General features: G+C 46.1%; 1 protein-coding gene across 2 annotated transcripts in view; it reads left to right on the top strand.

The window, feature by feature from the left end:
* The window catches only part of KATNAL1 (katanin catalytic subunit A1 like 1), a 32,360-nt gene that overhangs the window by 6,917 nt on the left and 8,514 nt on the right, over positions 1 to 16,929 (top strand). For both annotated transcript variants that reach the window (XM_068672496.1, XM_068672504.1), the window contains exons 3-6: positions 6,294 to 6,454; positions 8,438 to 8,606; positions 14,600 to 14,727; positions 15,236 to 15,341. In XM_068672496.1, the coding sequence (XP_068528597.1) occupies positions 6,294 to 6,454; positions 8,438 to 8,606; positions 14,600 to 14,727; positions 15,236 to 15,341 (564 nt within the window). The remainder of the gene's footprint in view (positions 1 to 6,293; positions 6,455 to 8,437; positions 8,607 to 14,599; positions 14,728 to 15,235; positions 15,342 to 16,929) is intronic.

Below are 16,929 nucleotides of genomic sequence, written 5' to 3'. Positions count from 1 at the left end.
CCTTGGGGAAGGCAGCTGGTTCCGTAGCAGAGGATCTAAAGTTGGCACCTCCTCAGAAATTACCCCATTTTAAAGAAAACCAGAATGGCCCCAACAGTGTCCCTTACACTTTAGAGAGAACTATCCCCAGAAGGATCAGCAGCAGGTGGGGTCGTGCCTGTCATGCGGCGTGCTCGTCCTGGTTCTGAAGCTTCCTAGCTCAGCAGTGGTGGTGGATATGCGTGGTCAGAACATGGCTTTGCCATTACTGGTGCCACCCTTGGTTCAGGGACAAATACCAAAGAGTAAGAAGCGTGGGGTGGAAAAAAAAAATACTGTTCTTCATCCCCAGGTTGTTTACCTTGTCGTAAATTGATGGGACTAACTACCTGTAGCCCTGGGAGCAGATGATAACCCTGTCAGCTTTTCCGTAGCTGCCCCTTTTCTGCTGGGATCTGGAGAGGTAAACGTGCTTTCTAGCCCACTCTAGATAAATAATTGCAGTGTCTTCTCACTCACTGAGACAGAGTAAGAGGGACTGTGATGATCTGGATGTTAATGCTGCTTTCCAGCTCCAACGGTGGCTGCCTCCAAACTGCCAGGCACAAGCAGTAGCTGTCAGGCACACTGCCTCTTACGAGAAAAGTAAAAGAAAAAAAATATATTATCACCAGAATTTGTACACATAGATTTAGCAAAATTCAGGTCTAACCCAATAATGCACAAAATTAGAATATTTTCATGCCCTTGTGTCCTCTTGTAGGTAGCACCAGACGCAAAGCAACCTTAGGTTGTGGTTAAGGGGATGAATGCTGATGGGTCTTATCTTAAACTCTGTCTCATCTGGAACATGGCACAACCTGTTCTTTAGTTACTTTAGTTTCTTCATCCCCTTTTGAACCTGATAATGCCACTGGTACCTGCTGGAGGTGGAGTTTGGCATTCTCTAGGCAGGCAGAGCTTTAACTGGTGGGTGTGCATGTAGGTAAGTGCTCAGAGGAGAAGAAAAGATTATTATTTAAACCAGTTCTTTGGGATCTGCTGGCTGTACGCATCTTCCCAACCTGCCTTCCTCCTCGAACCCCCTGAAGGATTCCTAAGAAGTGGACGCTGAGGAAATCTGGCAGCATGACGCGTGCTCTTCCTGTATGGTTGTCAACAGGGTGATTTTTCTTTTCACTTCTCAGGTTGGGAACTGAGTTTCAGGTGTTCGCATATACATTTCCTCCTAAAACAGGAATGCCTGTGAGGGTAACATACCTCAAAGTGTAGATACAGCCATGCCACTGCAGCTGACCGATTTTCTCCCCATATGATCACTTCTCTGTAGGGGTGCTCCATCCTGGGCAGCTCCCTCATGCTAGGTGAACCTGGCTCGTCGCTTTATGTACTCCATAGGATTGCCAGCAGTTTTCTGAGGGATGTAGAGCAGAGGTGAACCAGAACTAGGAAGGATTTGGGGTCAGACTCCCAAACACTCTTGATCCACCTCTGTTTGCCTCGGTGTCATTGTTTTCATATTCGTACAGGTTGCTCTGGACAGCATAACTCGGTGCCACGATCTGACTAGTTGGTAGCTTTTCTTCCACAGCACAGACAGCTTCAGCTTTGAAACTGGGCACCGTGATTTCCAGGAGTTCTTGTGCTTGGCAGGGAGAGGATAATTAGGAGGAGCAGGAACGTGAACGTGTATCATCTGCTCCTCTGGGAACGACCTGATGGTGCAGCTCCACGTGGAGCAATGCTGCATCCCCAGCCTCAGAGCCAGTGCTGAGTAGTGGAGGGAAATGATTAGTCTGGGGCAATCTGCAGGATTTCAAAAGGACACAAGATGCGTCCTGGAGGTCACTGTGCGGCCTGCCAAAGCAGCAATGTGACGATACGAGAATTCCTCAAACCCTTTGGAAAATTCAGAGGGGTTGAGGTTAAAAAAATTGGCTGGGAGTCGCCCCGTTTAAAATCAAAAGCGCCTCACCTCTCTCTCCACTTACCAACAATAAAAGGTAGATTTCCTCTCTTGACCGCCATCGTGAGCTTTACTCGTTCTGACATTCCCCCTGTTTACTCCCAGAGAGTTTCTTGGCTGCTGTGGTCTTTTCACGAGACAGCTGGCTTGTAGGAAGGAGCTGCTTCGGTGACAGGTCGGCAGCTGCAGAACGACAGCTGAGCGTGCCCCCGGGAGAGAGCGCCGGCTCACAACAAGGCCAGAGGCTGTTGAGCAAAACCTGCTGCGTGTTGTAACCGCGCTGCCTCTTGCACGGTGTCTGAAGTTGCTGGAGCTGAGGCAGAAGCTCGGGGATTCTTCTGGAGAGCTCTGAGCAGCCACCAACACGCCCTCTCCATCCATGGTCGCTGCAGCAGGTGATGAGGTGCACTGCAGTCTTGCTCAGAGAATAAAGGTTAATTTTTAGTTTTAATCTTAAATACATTTCGGTCAGTCTGTGCTTATGTTGCTTCTGCCTCTTGCCCATTTTATTAACACTTCACAGATTTCTTCGTGAGTAATTAAGGGATATTCTGCAGGCAGTTCGTGGAGATCCGTGAATGCTGGAGCTGTGCTTTGACTCCGTGGGATCAGACAGAGTGGTTGGGGGAATTACTTTCATTTTTTTTGGATGGAGATAACAGCTAACACTAATTGCAGGCAGTAATTTCAGGTTTTTGCAAAATGCTTTTGCAGAAACTTGATTAGCTTAGTTCCAGCACGATGCAATTAAAAACAACCCCACATGTTGTGTGCATTCACCAGAGCATAAAATACCCACGTTGCGGAAAGTTGTGTCGAAGTGTAGGCAGGCTGCAATATAATGAGGAAAAGCTGTTGATCCCAAAGGTTACTGGAGTTGCAAGATTTTGAAATACAGAGGAACTCAGAAAAGTTTTTTTTGTTTTGTTTTGGGTTTTGTTTTTGGAACTATCACAAGGAGGATTGAACCCAACTCTGTTTTGCACCCATATGCTAGGACGTGCTTTCTGCACGCTGACATTCTCTGTCCTGGTGTTCTTCTGATTGCCGGCTAGTGAGCCAGCACAGCTTGCTAACCTCACAAAACTCTCCTTTATTTATATGTGTACTTGTTTATTACCCTCCTAGGGTAGTTTTCTTCCAGAATTGAATCCAGAAGAGTTCCAGTAGAGCGTGGTTAGGTGGAAGAAGTAAGGAGAGTGAGACCTTCTTGTTTGGCAGTGGTGAGCTGTTAAGCCTATGCTTTCTGTTAAAATTACTTTAACATGAATAACCTAATTTTTTGGGCATTCTCTAGATCCTGAGCTGGAGCCATCTGGGAGCCCTTACACCTGAGGGAAGGGGCAAGGAGACCGGGTGAGCCCAGCCCAGTGATTTCTCTGCAGCTTTCCAAGGCTCCTGCAGAGCCGTGCTCATCACTCAGAGGCTCGGTCACCTCTGTAACTACAGGAAGCTCTCTCTGCACCTGTTTCATCTGACTCAGTCTCTTTAAGGCCTCTGGGAATTTGGCAACTGCTTTTCCTTCGTGGTGATGTTGGCTGAATACGTTGAGGGTTTTTAGTTGCCTTGCCAGGTACCAAGTCAGTGGCAGGGGCTGAGTAATTCGGAGTTTGGGCTGCTCAGGTCTCGATAACAAACAGCTGTTAGATTTTCAGCTCCCAAGGCACCAAAAGCTCACTTTCTCTGCATTTTCAGATACCACCCTCCTTCCTGCTCTGGTGCACTGGTCCTCAGTGGTGGCGAGTTGTTCCCCACTACATTTCCACCAACTTCTCTGTGCGTGTTGGAAGGCTGCAAGGAGGAGTCCCATCGGTGTGCCTGGAGCAGCGGCTGTCTCCTGGAGCGGGCTGCGTGCTGGTGGTGTGAGGAGAAAGCAGAGGGAGCAAAGCAGGGTGGTGGGGCACGTCAAGCATTGACTGCCTTTGGTAGAACAACCCTGCCTGAGCTGGGTGTCCTGCATCTTTGCAAAGATGCAGATATTCCATCGGGAAGGAGCAAGAAGGCTGCTCTGCCTTGCCCTCGGGCACCTTTGTACAGACTCAGGGAGAATTCCTGGTGAACTAAACGTGGTGTTGCAAGAGCTGAGCAGGACCTCAAATGCTAACCCTTCATTTTTGCCTCCATCCTTGCTGGCATCTGGCTGAGGATAGTCATATATGTAATTCTCCTTAAACAGGATTTAAATTTTAGTCTAGAGAAGCATTTCTTTGCACTGCTAAAACATCCTAATTTCTTCTTTGTGGGGGGAAGTTCCTGGAAAATATTACCCAGCAGAATGAGACATCACCGTAGGAGGTACCTGGTAGCATTTTAGGAGAACTGTAACTTCCAGGAGGAGGTGATGCGTGCTTGGTTCTGAACACTCTCTGTTCATTTTTTCCTACCCCACACCCAGCAAATGGTTATGTCAGATGGCGCTTTGTGTCTTGAAGTTTTCCCAGCAGAAGCAGAGAGCCACTGCTGCCCTTTTAAATATGGAGAGCAGGGGTGGTGAGGAAAGGTGCTGTTCTGATCGTCCTGAGATTGTGAGGGAGAAATGGGATAAGCAGGTGAAAACCAGGCACGCTTCTACATACGTGCTGATGAGACACAGCCGCCTGCACTTGCCCGTTGTGGTTCCTTTCTAGGCACGCACGGAGAAAAGAAGATCTCAGGTTAGTGGCCACATCATTTCACCAGTAACCACCACCAGGAACAGTGTCCCTGAAACGTGATGCTGCTCTGTAGGAGCTTCCTGATTTGCTGCTGTTAGATTTGTCGCCTCAGGAGGCAGGCTGGCTGTGCAGACCTCCTTTTTCCTCTCCTCTTGATTTGAGCAGAATCTGCTCAGGATTCGCACAGCAAAGGCTGTCTGGATTTCAGGCAGCATCACTGACATCTGCTGATGTTGTCCCCGATTGCCTTCCTCTGTTTGCCACAGAGCAGAGCCTCGGTGCAGCATTCCCAGGCAGTGTTTTTCCCAGCTCCTTCTCATGTGCACACACGACATGAGCACAGCTGGGCGTCTGTGTCTTCCCTTGGCTGTCTCACAGGCTGGCTTCTGCTCCTGGCTGTAGGTTCAGCCCTGCAGGGTATGGGGTATGCTGGTTGTGTGCCTGGTGGCAGCCTGCAAATACCCTTGCTTCAGCGTGTCTCCTCAAGGGCTTTTAGGGACTCTGTGCCTTCCTAGAGGACAGAAAGGTCCAAGATGGCTCTGTGGTTCCAGCTGCCAGCCTGGTACAGGCAAGATTCACGTTACCCTAAGGTAATCCTAGCTGTGGTGTGCCAATCCTGATCCTCAGGCATGCACAGCGAGGCAGGGATCGGTTTTAGCTGCACACCAGCCCTTCGGTGAAGAGGTGACAGCTGGAGGCTATGACCCTTGAGCAGCTGGAGATGAAGGAAGCGTGGAGGCTGATCCCACAGGATGGAAAGCATCAGTGAGCGATAGGTGGGGGACGGGTAAAATGCCATACAAGAGCACTTAGGTGAATCCAAGTACATCTTAGACTAATGCACCGAGAGCTCGTGTTTCTCAGTGAGGATGCACAGTGCCTTTTTTTTTGGCTGCTGTCATGTGCTACGAACCACCGACCTTAACGTGGAAAACTCCGTCTCATAACAAGCCGTATCACTTAAAGCTTGTCAAATTTCTTCCGAGATTATTTCTCCCAGGCTTCATGGACAGAAAACGTGAACTGAAGCCATATTGAGTAAATAATTTTGAAGTCACTGCAGCAGTGCTAAGTGGCAATGGAAAAGTCAAGTACATAATTCAGCTGCAGAATTCTGCAACCAGGTTTCTTTGAGACATAATTTCCTCTCATTCTTGGCTCGCGTGCTTTACTTATCACTTGAACTGATGCTGTAGGGCATTAGTGATCCTGTTTTTCTCTTCTGGTCTTCCTAATCCAAATAAGAATGGTGTTGTGCTTTGACTGTACGGTAGGTCTGTGCACGTCACAGTTAATTTTACAGCATTTTATTTACAGACTCAGTTTTATAACTATAACCTTAGAAATTGTGCTTCTTTTATGCCAATGTTAAAGATCTGCAAATGTTAAAGAATGGGCTCTTACACCATAAAACCACGTGTGCGTGTGCATATGTGTCAACATGCACATGTAAATCTGGGCAATAACACGCATTATGGAGCAATCATTAAAAGTCCCATCTCCAAGTCTGGTCGTGACACTCACAAGCACGAAGATGAACCCAACAGATTTGACTTTTGATGGTGTTGTCAGCCTGATAGGGCTGGGGTTGGTGAGTGCTCAGCTCTCGAGGGCAGTGTATGTTTTGAACTGCTTTCTGTGGTTTAAAAATAAAGTTGGAATTGTAACTATTTCTAAATTATGTGTTTCTGAAGGTCCGACAAGAATTAGTTGAAGAGTATGAGCAAGTTAAGAGCATTGTCAGCACTTTAGAGAGCTTTAAAATGGACAGACCCGCAGATATCCCTGTGTCCTGTCAAGATGAGCCTTACAGAGACCCCGCTGTTTGGCCCCCTCCTGTTCCAGCTGAACACAGGTAATGAGAGGCTCAGGCAGGGTGGATGGAATAAAATTGGTTTGCCTCAATTTCAAGTTCCTTTTCTTTTTGAATGTATTTGTAACATGAAAATCATTTCATTTATGCCCTAGTTACTTCTAATAAAGCTTAAATATAATTCGTTGGGGGGGGGAAATGTAAATAAATTACAGTCAGATTTATTACTAGAGTTCTAAAGAAAGTCAGGCTTTTATTCTGGTGGGAGAGACTAAGTCAGTCCTGGAGCTAGAGTCTGCTGGAGAGCTCAGTGAGCTTTTGGTGACAGTTGCCTTTGTCATATGCAGAGAGAAAACTTTTCCACTTCAATTTATTTAAGCAGTTGAATTCGTTTATGGCTGAGGACTCTGGAAAGAGCTGGAACTGGAGGAGCTGGAAGGACACAGTGGTTAGAAACTGCTCCCTAGTTAGAGATGTGACCTTTATTGAATCAGCTGGTTAATTTTTTTGCTAACCACGTTCTGCTGTACATGCTGGTTTTCCTTTTGTAACCACTCTAAAAGTAACTTTAACTAACTAATAGTTTTCTTAAAATAAACTGCACGTGTGTGTTGTGAGATTCCTGGTTTTACCCTAATAGAGCTTGACACAGGTTGTTGGAAGAAAAAAAAATCTAATTAAAATACAAGAATAAAGGCTAATATGCCAACATTCTTCTAATATTTTAATAACAAAGAATTTTGCTGTTGGTGTACTCATATATTCAAAGGAAAAAAAAAAGGAAAGTGAAAGATCTGGGTTAGCAGAAAGAAATGCCAAGTTTATGTGTAAATTCATGTGCTGCGTGATTTTCAAACAAGCTGTTCTTCGCTTTTAGAAAACCCTAAAAAATGTAAATGTAAAAATAGTATTAACGATTCCTTTAGTGAGTGGTAGAAATGATTATCAGAATTTTATGGTAATACCACGGGAAGTACAAGATAAATTCCTTCTTGTATCTGTAGTAGAGGTAAGGACCCCATAGTTCATCTGCATTTTTAAATGCTAAATTTAAAATTTATCTGAAATTTAAATTTTTTGCACGTAAGTAAGGAAAACTAACCACTCTCCTGTGCTGTTGAGCTTGATGAAAATGTATACAAAGCAAAATGCAGCAGTTTTATGCAAGACTGCATATCCATACGTACTCCTTTTAAGTCATGTTCCACGAAAATGTTTTTTTGCAGTTAGCAAATTTTGAGTTACTCAGAGCAAGGCTAAGTAGAAGATCCAGGAGGGAACTCTAATTAAACTTGGGTGACACTTCTGGCCACGTATTTTCAGTTTTCTGTTTCAAGTTTGATCCCTGGAACAAAATGGCTGTGACACCTCGTCACAAAAACCAATTCTGCCTCCTCATGCCACTACTGAGTTCCCTTTGATACCGTGGGTGATGCACGCAAGTACAGGTGCTTGCAGTTTGGCTCTGCTTGCTTTTGCTTTCTAGGCACTTTTTTACGTTTTGACATTTTCGGGGGAATTAATTTGGAGGTAGGAGGGTTGTTTTTAAAATTCTCTCTTCCTGTTTTGGGACCTGTCAGAGTTATTAGCCAGCATTTATTTATTTTTTGCTAGCAGTGTCTTTTGGCTGTGTAGGACTTGTGCATCTGAGTAAAGCCTGATGTATTCAGAGGAAACTGTGCTTCCAGCACTTTTACCAAGTTGCTTCCTCTCTTGTTGCAAGCATACAGGTTTGTTGTAAAATTTGTATAACAGTATTGGCTGGTATAATATAATAATATTGATAATTTTCTTTTATTCCCCACCGTCGAAACTTTGTGTTTTTGCTTTTTTTTTTTTTTTTTTTTCTATTTTTGATTGTTAGACAGAAATAGATTGCTGGGTTTTCAGATATCAAGAGCTAAGACACCAGGGCTTGTCAGCTCAGATGATAAATCGCTAAAAGCCATTAACGAACTACTAGAATCCTTCCTCCTTAACACTGCTCTCTTTACTCTGTTTTTGTTGTGTTTTTTCTATCATTAGGGCCCCACCTCAGATCAAACGTCCCAACCGAGAAGCAAAGCCCTTGAGGAAGGACTCCCCAGGCCTGCAGCCCCGGGGGCCCGCGGGCAGAGCGCACCCGGCGGCCAGGAGCGACAAATCTGCAGGCAGCCGCGACAGGGAGCCCAGGGCTAGAGGCAGGGATGACAAGGTAAGACATGGGGGGAAGGAGCTGCCATGCACAGGTGAAAAGGGAAGCATTCATAATTCCACTTATTAAATACAAATTTAAAAAAATAGAAAAAGAAACCACAATAATCCTGACCTTAATCTGTCAGGGTAAAGTCCCTTCTCCCCTCTTTTTTTTTTCTTTTTTTTTTTTTTTTTTTAAAAAAAATGGGTCAATTCAGGTCTTGTACAAAGATTTCCACATAAAAAGTACAGAAGTGAGACCAGCGCTCTTCTCTAGCCTTCAGTCATTACATTATTAATTCCACAGTGCTGTCGCTGCTGCCATGCCATAGTAAAATTTGGGTGTGTGTGGAAGTCTAGTAGAGTTTTGTCAGTGATGTGATGGTATGTAAATGTGTGCCAAGTTGTCTGAAATTACATATTTGGAATTGGTGTGAAGGAGATGCAGCGAAAGCAAGCTCTGAGCAACTTCAATTTTCTTTTGTTTATGAAAAAAAGCTTTTGTTGTTGTTATGGTGTTTAGGAAGATGCTTCTTGGAAAGGCTTTGTCCTTCTTTTAAGGAAAAAAATAAACAACAATGCAGTGAACTGGAGTAAGTTGGGGATTCTTTCCTCTGTGGACCCATGACAAAGAAGCAGTGCTGAACTGATAGAAAAGGAGAAACAGTGACTCACTGTCAAATAATGATGTCAAAGCAACTGATATATAGGAAGGACTGTTTTGTGGTGGAGAAAAATGCCTGTGTGCGCAAACTGCTTTTTGAGGAGCTTGCATTTTTCAATTCAGCTGTGGAGTCAGTGCTGGGAACACGAGGAATCTGTGGTATACGTGATTCAAGTCCAGAGCGGGCTGTAGTGGCTTTCCCTTCCTGACAGACAGTGATAAAAGAGGCCTCTTCCTACAGGGCACACGCTCAGTATTGTATGGCTCTTGGCAGACAAATCAGAAAATATTTAGTCCAGTTTTCCTCCAGATGACTTTGGTTAGCCCCTTCATGGCCTTTCTATTGCAGGTTGCATCTCAGCGCAGGGAAAACTTAAAAGATGACCTCTTTCATCATCATAAATTGCTTTTCTGATATTCAGGGAAAGCAGTGAGTAATATCAACCCTCGTCACCACGAGCAGGTAGGGCCAGGCACATCTTCAGCAGTGCCACCGAGTGACCACACGGTTAAAGCGTAATCATTTTAGAAATCTCTCACCTCTGCATCAGGAAGATTTAAGATAACAAGGGTATGTCCTACAAGCTATAAAGAGCTGGTAAGGATCTGTGAACTTGTTTACAGTTCTGCCAGCTACACCGGGGCTTGGAGGCATTGTTTGTGACAGGTTCACCAGCTGCGTGTGTGTGAGGCAGCCTTCAGAGCCTCGGCTCTAATTAAGCTGAACTCTGCTCTCAAAGATTTCCTCGGATGAGCATTACTGGGTTTGCTATAAGGAGCCCAACAACATGACTCGTACAATACTTTTCTCTGGGAATAACGTGGTTGGTGACACTGCTGCTGTCAGGCAGAGGAGGTCCTGAAGGGCTGTTTAACATGGCACGTCTTAAATGCTGCCCTCATCTGAATAAATCGGTCACTAGGTGGCAGAAGGAAAATAGCTGCTCATGTCTACTCAAAAAACGTGCTCTTCTCTTTGCGTTTTTCTAGCTACCTGGTGGTTATTTTGCTTTCTTTGTCTGAGGTACGTATGCAAAAATCACAGCAGGTTACAATTTCTTCCGTTGTTTGGTTATTTATGTAAGGAACCCATGGCTTTCCTTTGAAGAACATTTTGAGTGAAAGAGTAAATAGCCAGGCAAGGGAAGCGAAAGAAGTTAGAGCAACTTCCCGTATTTTACACACAGGCATGAAAATAGGTTTAACTTCCCTCTCAGATTTATTCTTTCTTGGTCTGCGACTGTTGCAGGCTTTCAGTCTGGAGTAAAGCTAAGAGAAACTTTCCTCTGTGGCCTACTGTGTAGAATCACAGAATGGTTTGGGTTGGAAGGGACCTTAAAGCCCACCCAGTCCCAACCCCTTGCCATGGGCAGGGACACCTCCCACCACACCAGGTTGCCCAAAGCCCCATCCAGCCTGGCCTTGAGCACCTCCAGGGATGGGGCATCCACAGCTTCTCTGGGCAGCCTGTGCCAGGGCCTCAGCACCCCTCAGAGTGGAGAATTTTCTCCTTATCTCTAATCTAAATCTCCCCTCTGCTATTTTAAAGCCATTCCTCCTTGTCCTGTCATTGTCTGTCGGAGCAAAAAGGTGCTCCCCATCCTTTTTTATAATATTAAGTACTGAAAAGCTGCAATGAGGTCACCCCAGACGTTGAATCACAAAGTTCAGTAATGCTTTATGTTAAGTTAAAAGCAACAGTTAAAGCAGACGTACGAGGAACGGCTGAGGGCACTGGGCCTGTTCAGCCTGGAGAAGAGGAGGCTGAGGGGAGACCTCATCGCAGTCTACAACTTCCTCGTAAGGGGGTGTCGAGAGGCAGGAGACCTTTTCTCCATTAACACCAGCGACAGGAGCCGCGGGAACGGGGTTAAGCTGAGGCAGGGGAAGTTTAGGCTGGACATCAGGAGGGGGTTCTTCACAGAGAGAGTGGTTGCACACTGGAACAGGCTCCCCAGGGAAGTGGTCACTGCACCGAGCCTGACTGAATTTAAGAAGAGATTGGACTGTGCACTTAGCCACATGGTCTGAACTTGGGTAGACCTGTGCGGTGTCAAGAGTTGGACTTGATGATCCTTAAGGGTCCCTTCCAACTCAGGATATTCTATGATTCTATGATTTCCTAAGATGTTTGCTGCAGTGCAGTAGGTTGTACCCTTTCCTGGCTGTAATATTACCATGCAATATGTATATTTATTTCTAATATTTTTCAAGCAGCTATAGGAAGTACATTTTAAGAGTATTTTGCCTGTGTATGTGAAGCCTTTTATCACTGTTTGTCCTTCCCAGGCCATATCGTCTTTTCATTCTGGCTGTATCCATCCTGCTATTAGGAGTTTTAACCTGACTGTGCCAGTAAATGGCCTTTTAGAGTGCTCTGTAAAATAATTTTGACCTGAAACCCACACGGATGGTGTTTATCCACTAAACCCTTACATTTACACATTCCTTTTTCTAAAATACTGCTTTCAAGTGCTGCTTTCTTCTTATTTCCATGGGAAATTGTTGGGCTGGTTCTCAAGGTACCTTCTGCTGCATCATTTCCAAGAATCGTCGCTTCAGTTCAATAGCTCAGCTTAAAGAGGAGGCATGGATGTTACCCCGTATGTCTTTTAGAAGCTGCATAATACCATACCTGGATGCTTTTATGAGTAGTCTTCAGATTATTTTTGATCCTCAGTGGGCAAGGATGGGTGCTGCAAAGGGTATGAAATAGCGAAGGGCTGTGCTGCTCTATCAGTGAAGTGAATATTAAAATCGATCAAGATGTGATTTAAAATACCATAAAAGAATGGTTTTTGCTCGATTATTCCAACATGCAACATCAGAAGCATATAGGCAAGGCAAATTATGGAAAAGAAGATGTGAGATGAGGTAGCTGCACATAGGTGGAAGTACAGACCTGTGTGAATTGGAACTGGAAGGCTTTTTAATCTCCATCCCAGAATAAAGAAAGAACTGGTAGGTAGATGGCAGGGTTGGGAGCAGAAATTTCCATTAAAACTTCTTGCGTCTGCTCTTGTCTCAGGGGAATTGTGAGTTGTGTTGACCATGCCTGTATTGAGAAGGGACAAGGCAACTGGAGTTGTTAATTTTATCTAAACCGTACGCAAAGTTGAGGAACAAATGCAGAACGGAGGGAAAATGAACGGCTTGAGCACAGGTATTGCCTTTACCAGCACTTTCTGTGAAAGAAAGAACTCAAACAGAGCTTGAGTTAATGCCTTAGGGAAATAAATTCATCTACCTGGCTGCCACATGGGAATTAATTAGTTAATCTCGAGGGCTTGTGGTGTAGAAGAAGAGTTGGGGAGGAATTAAGCAGCAAGAGGAGTTTAAACTGAAAGTCTCAATCAATTGGCAAATTACCCATGGATTTCCTCAGGACCAGGACTCTTCTTCTACTCTTAAATTAATGGCCTTGGCACAAAGGTCATCCCGTTGAGGAGGATGACCCAAGAGGAGTTGGATGTCACGGAAACGGGTCGGTGGTCAGCGGTGCAGAGCAGCCATGCCCTCGGAGGCAGTAAGGGCAATTTCTGCTGGAGGATGGGAGCTCGGCAGCTGTGGAGAAGAAAGGCTGGGATGTATCAGCAGAAATCATCGTGTCCAGCTTTGTTTGGCACGTCCCCTTTTCCCTGGCGGTGCTGGGAAGGGCTGGCTGCCCAGCTGAGCTGCCACCTTCGGCAGCACGGGGTGCAGAGGGCATCTGGCAGTTGTTGCTTTTTCCTCTCTTCTTTCTCTCCCTCTCTCCCTTTTTTGCTTTTCCTTTTCTCCGTTTTTCACTCTTCTTTCAGCTATACCACACTAAGAGCCCACCTTGGCTGGTCTATTTGTCCTTTTTTCTCCCCCTGAACCTCTCCGGCAGGCAGCCCTGCCTCAGGGCCGTGGGTTTGAGCTGCTCCAGCCTCCTCCACCAGCTCGCCCTGCCTCCTGAGCTGCCCTTGCTCAGTTTCACTCTTCCACTAGGAAAATCAGTTCCTTACAGAGGGATATGAGAGCGATTTTAACAAAGACAGCAAATACCTTTTGCTTTACTGTGATTTTTTTTATAGTTCCATTTGGATTGCATTTTCTCTCTTCTGAAACCTTCCGAACTCCACGGGGCTTTTTGTCTCCCTTTACTTTCTACACCTTGCCATTACGTTTCTGACACCACCTTTTTGGCTAACCACAGCCCTCAGCTTGCTTTCCAGCGCAGAAACCCTGAGCTGGGAGCACTGAACAGCACCATGTTCACTCAGAAGAGAGAAATAAAAACAGGGGGGGAGGTAAATCTGCTCCCTCACCAGCCTCGGGGTCAAACAGTGGGCGAGAGGGTGCAGTCACTTCCTTTTCCTTTCTCCTCCGTGATGTTATTTGTGTGTCTCCAGCTGCCTCTGAGCCCTTTGCTGAGGCTTCTCTTGTGCCACCAGCTGAGATTCTGTAACCTGCTCACTGGTGGCATTTGGAGGTTGAGTTGGAGAGTCCTGCAGCAGCTTCTTGGGCACTTTCCGTCGTCAAAGGCCCGAGAGAAGGAGGAGAATGTGCTGTGATGCTTCAAAGTGAAAATGTTGCTTTGACCCCGTAAGCTCACCGGCGTTGTGGAGGCATTAAGCCAGAAAGTGGGGGCTGTCAGGGGCAGAGGAAGGACTGGACTCAGTTGCTCAATGGGTTGCAGCTTGCTGCAGAAATGACTGGAGTTTGAAGAAGCCTGGGTGACCGGGGAGCTTGCTCAGGGCTTTCAGTGCCGTCCTTAAATGAACATGACCTTTTGGCAAGCTTTTAACTCCTTACAGAGCTTGCTTGTGAATGAGAGAAACAAAATGGCTAGCTTGCAGGAGAAATTGCCAGGCAAGAAGGTTTTATTTAAACACCAGGAGAGACCCTTCGCGGTTTTCCTCCATCAAAGACAGTGGGTGTAAGAGCTTCGTGTTCTTCTGTCACGGTGGGGTGCCCCTGGCTGAGCTCAAGCAGGGGATGCAGCAGGTTTAGCATCTTCCAAACAGGCTTCACGTGGTCTGGTCTTCAACCAGGCTGCAGTGCAGCACGAAGTCCCAGCACCATCTCCGTTCTTCCACAAGTTGCATCCGTGCATTTGGCCGGTCAGGTGTCTGAAGAGTGGTTTAGCACTGGTAAGAGCGTTGGGTTCACTAATTCAACCAGCAAACACGGGTGTTTGGGGGCTCCTCATGGTGTGCAGGGTGTGAAAACGTTGGTTGTGCTGCCCGTTGTGGTGCTGCATTAAAGCTTCACATCATCTCGTGGCTCCAGCAGAGGCTAAACCAGCCATCGCTGCAATGTTTTAATGGTAAAGGATATGTGCAAAGCAAAATGTCCTCATGAGCCTGTGTGACTTTCACTTCTAGGGCAAGAAAATACCCCAGGAAGGTGTTGGTGATGGGGAAATTCCAAAATTTGATGGAGCGGGTTACGACAAAGACTTGGTTGAAGCTCTGGAAAGGGATATTGTGTCAAGGAATCCGAGCATTCATTGGTATGAGGATTTTCTCCATTGAAGTGGTTTTGCCAGGATGGAAAGGGGGAGGAATTGTTCTTCTCCTAAGCCTTTAAAACAGGGAGCCACCGCAGTCTCCTACAAATAAGCAAAGCAAGATCTTTTGGTTTTAACAGTGTATTAATTTGATGACAGTCAGGCTCTTGCTGCTAACTGGTGTTACGATGCAGCACATCCACTGCAAGTGCTGCCGAAATAAAAGCGTACTCCAGAGATCTCTAAAGATACTGCTTGGGTGTTCGCATGATACAAAACAATTTTTAATTAAGCAGCTCAGAGAAACTTGAGTCGGGAAAATCATTTTTTCCCCCTACCTTTCACAAACGGATTTAGTTTTAGGTCGTGGGATTATAGGAGTGCTCTCACGAGGCACACGCTGGCATGCTAAAAAGGGATGGCAGCGGGTGAAAAGCTTTTGGTTGTCCTTGTGTAAAAGCAGGAGGAATATTCCTGTACGGGAATCTCATAAAAGTTTCTTCTCGCCCAGGGATGACATAGCAGATTTGGAAGAAGCCAAGAAATTATTAAGAGAAGCCGTCGTCCTTCCGATGTGGATGCCTGATTTCTTCAAAGGGATCCGAAGACCTTGGAAGGTGGGGATTTATTTGGTGTCTGAGTAAATGGCAAGCCCTAGTTATGCACGTCTGCTGTTTTAGCATGTGTGGCTGACTGCAGTCGATGGCTAAAATGCCAAACAGGAAAGTTCAGGAATTTGTTTCGTGAAATCCTCTCGTAATGATTCACGTAAAATGTGCAGAAGTAAACAGCTGGAAATGGATGCAGGCTTTACACTAAATAATTCTCTTGTGCTTACTCCGTGATTGCTTCTTGATGCTAATACTTTCTGTGTGTCAGCCTGTACACGTTAGCAAGCATATAGGGTGCACTGAGAGAGGCAGAAATGCTTAATGGGAAGCTCTGCTTAATAGAACGGCTGCTCTTCAGCATTTTACCGAGGAAAGCAGTTTTGGGAACTGTTTTATTCTGCATATGGCAGCTCTTTTTTACTCTGACCGCCAACTGCAGGCAACAGCAAGGATATGGGGCTGGGCTGGGCTCCTGATGGACCAGAGATGAGCCTTCTGGTTACGTGGAAGCATTTAATGATAAACTGGGGGAGAAGAGACTCTGTTGCAAGTTGTCTGTCATCCGGAGTCTCCAAAGAAATGGCGTGTGTAGGGATTGCTGTGTCCATGAGTAGTTTTTTAGTCACTGGCTCAGCAGCATACATCAGACCTCGCGTTACTAACGCTTGCCCCATCTCCTCCTGTTTGGTCCTCATACTTCTCTTTAATGTCTGTTGAAACTCCCTCCCTTCGTCTTGGCACAGAGGAATTTGATCCATTCCTTCATAGGCTACGGAGGCTTCACCTGTCCTGCCTTCAAAAGCTTTTTAAGGGATTGAAGAGCTGTGCTGCTTTTCCACCTAACATGCCTGGAGCACGTAGTGGCCGTCTGTCTGTTAAGGCAGGTATCTCAGCAGGCTGCAGGGAATGTAGGGTGCTGATGGCTTTGTCTCTCCAAATATTGTGGCAGTGGGTAGAGAAACAACAGCCTCATCTTCAGAGTTAGTCTCTTCCTCTTTGCATGGGATTATCCTTTCTTGCTGGCCAGTATCACTTCTGAAAGCGAGGTGAAAAAAAATGCTAAGATGATTTCCTCCCTTCAGCCTGAAATGCAAATTGATTTCTGACGAGTCCATGAAGAGTCTTCATTGTTAGCCTTTCCCCTGGGGGCTTGTGAAGCTGTAACTCTCCTGAATTTATTTTTCACGTAGAACAGCATGTGTTTTCCCTACTGCTGACCTCTGGCTGTGCCACAAGGATGAGAAGCTCTGAAGGGAAGGCTGCTGCTCGCGGTAATCAGCGGAGCAGCAGGCGTTTGTTGAGCCTGGCCATTCAGGACAGGAACTCATGGAACAGGCAGCCAGATCTGGCTTGGGATGTTCAGACGCTGCCGAGAACAATTCCCACGACAGCCCTCGCAGTTTGCCCCTGCATTCATTCCCAGGACGCTGCCTGGCACAGAGGAGCAAGCTGCCTTCCTGATCCAGCACCGGGCTGTGTGCTTGCAGCCGCGGGTTGCTGAGGGTCCCAAGGCTTGCTCCTGCTTTTCCTCTGAACTGTTTTGTTCCAAGAAGGCCCGCTTGCTCCCTGTGCTTCCCACTGCTCTGCTAGTGAT

This window comes from Anas acuta, chromosome 1 (genome assembly GCF_963932015.1).
Source record: "Anas acuta chromosome 1, bAnaAcu1.1, whole genome shotgun sequence".
NCBI classification, from domain to species: Eukaryota; Metazoa; Chordata; class Aves; order Anseriformes; family Anatidae; genus Anas; species Anas acuta.
This window is presented reverse-complemented; position numbering and strand designations above follow the sequence as displayed.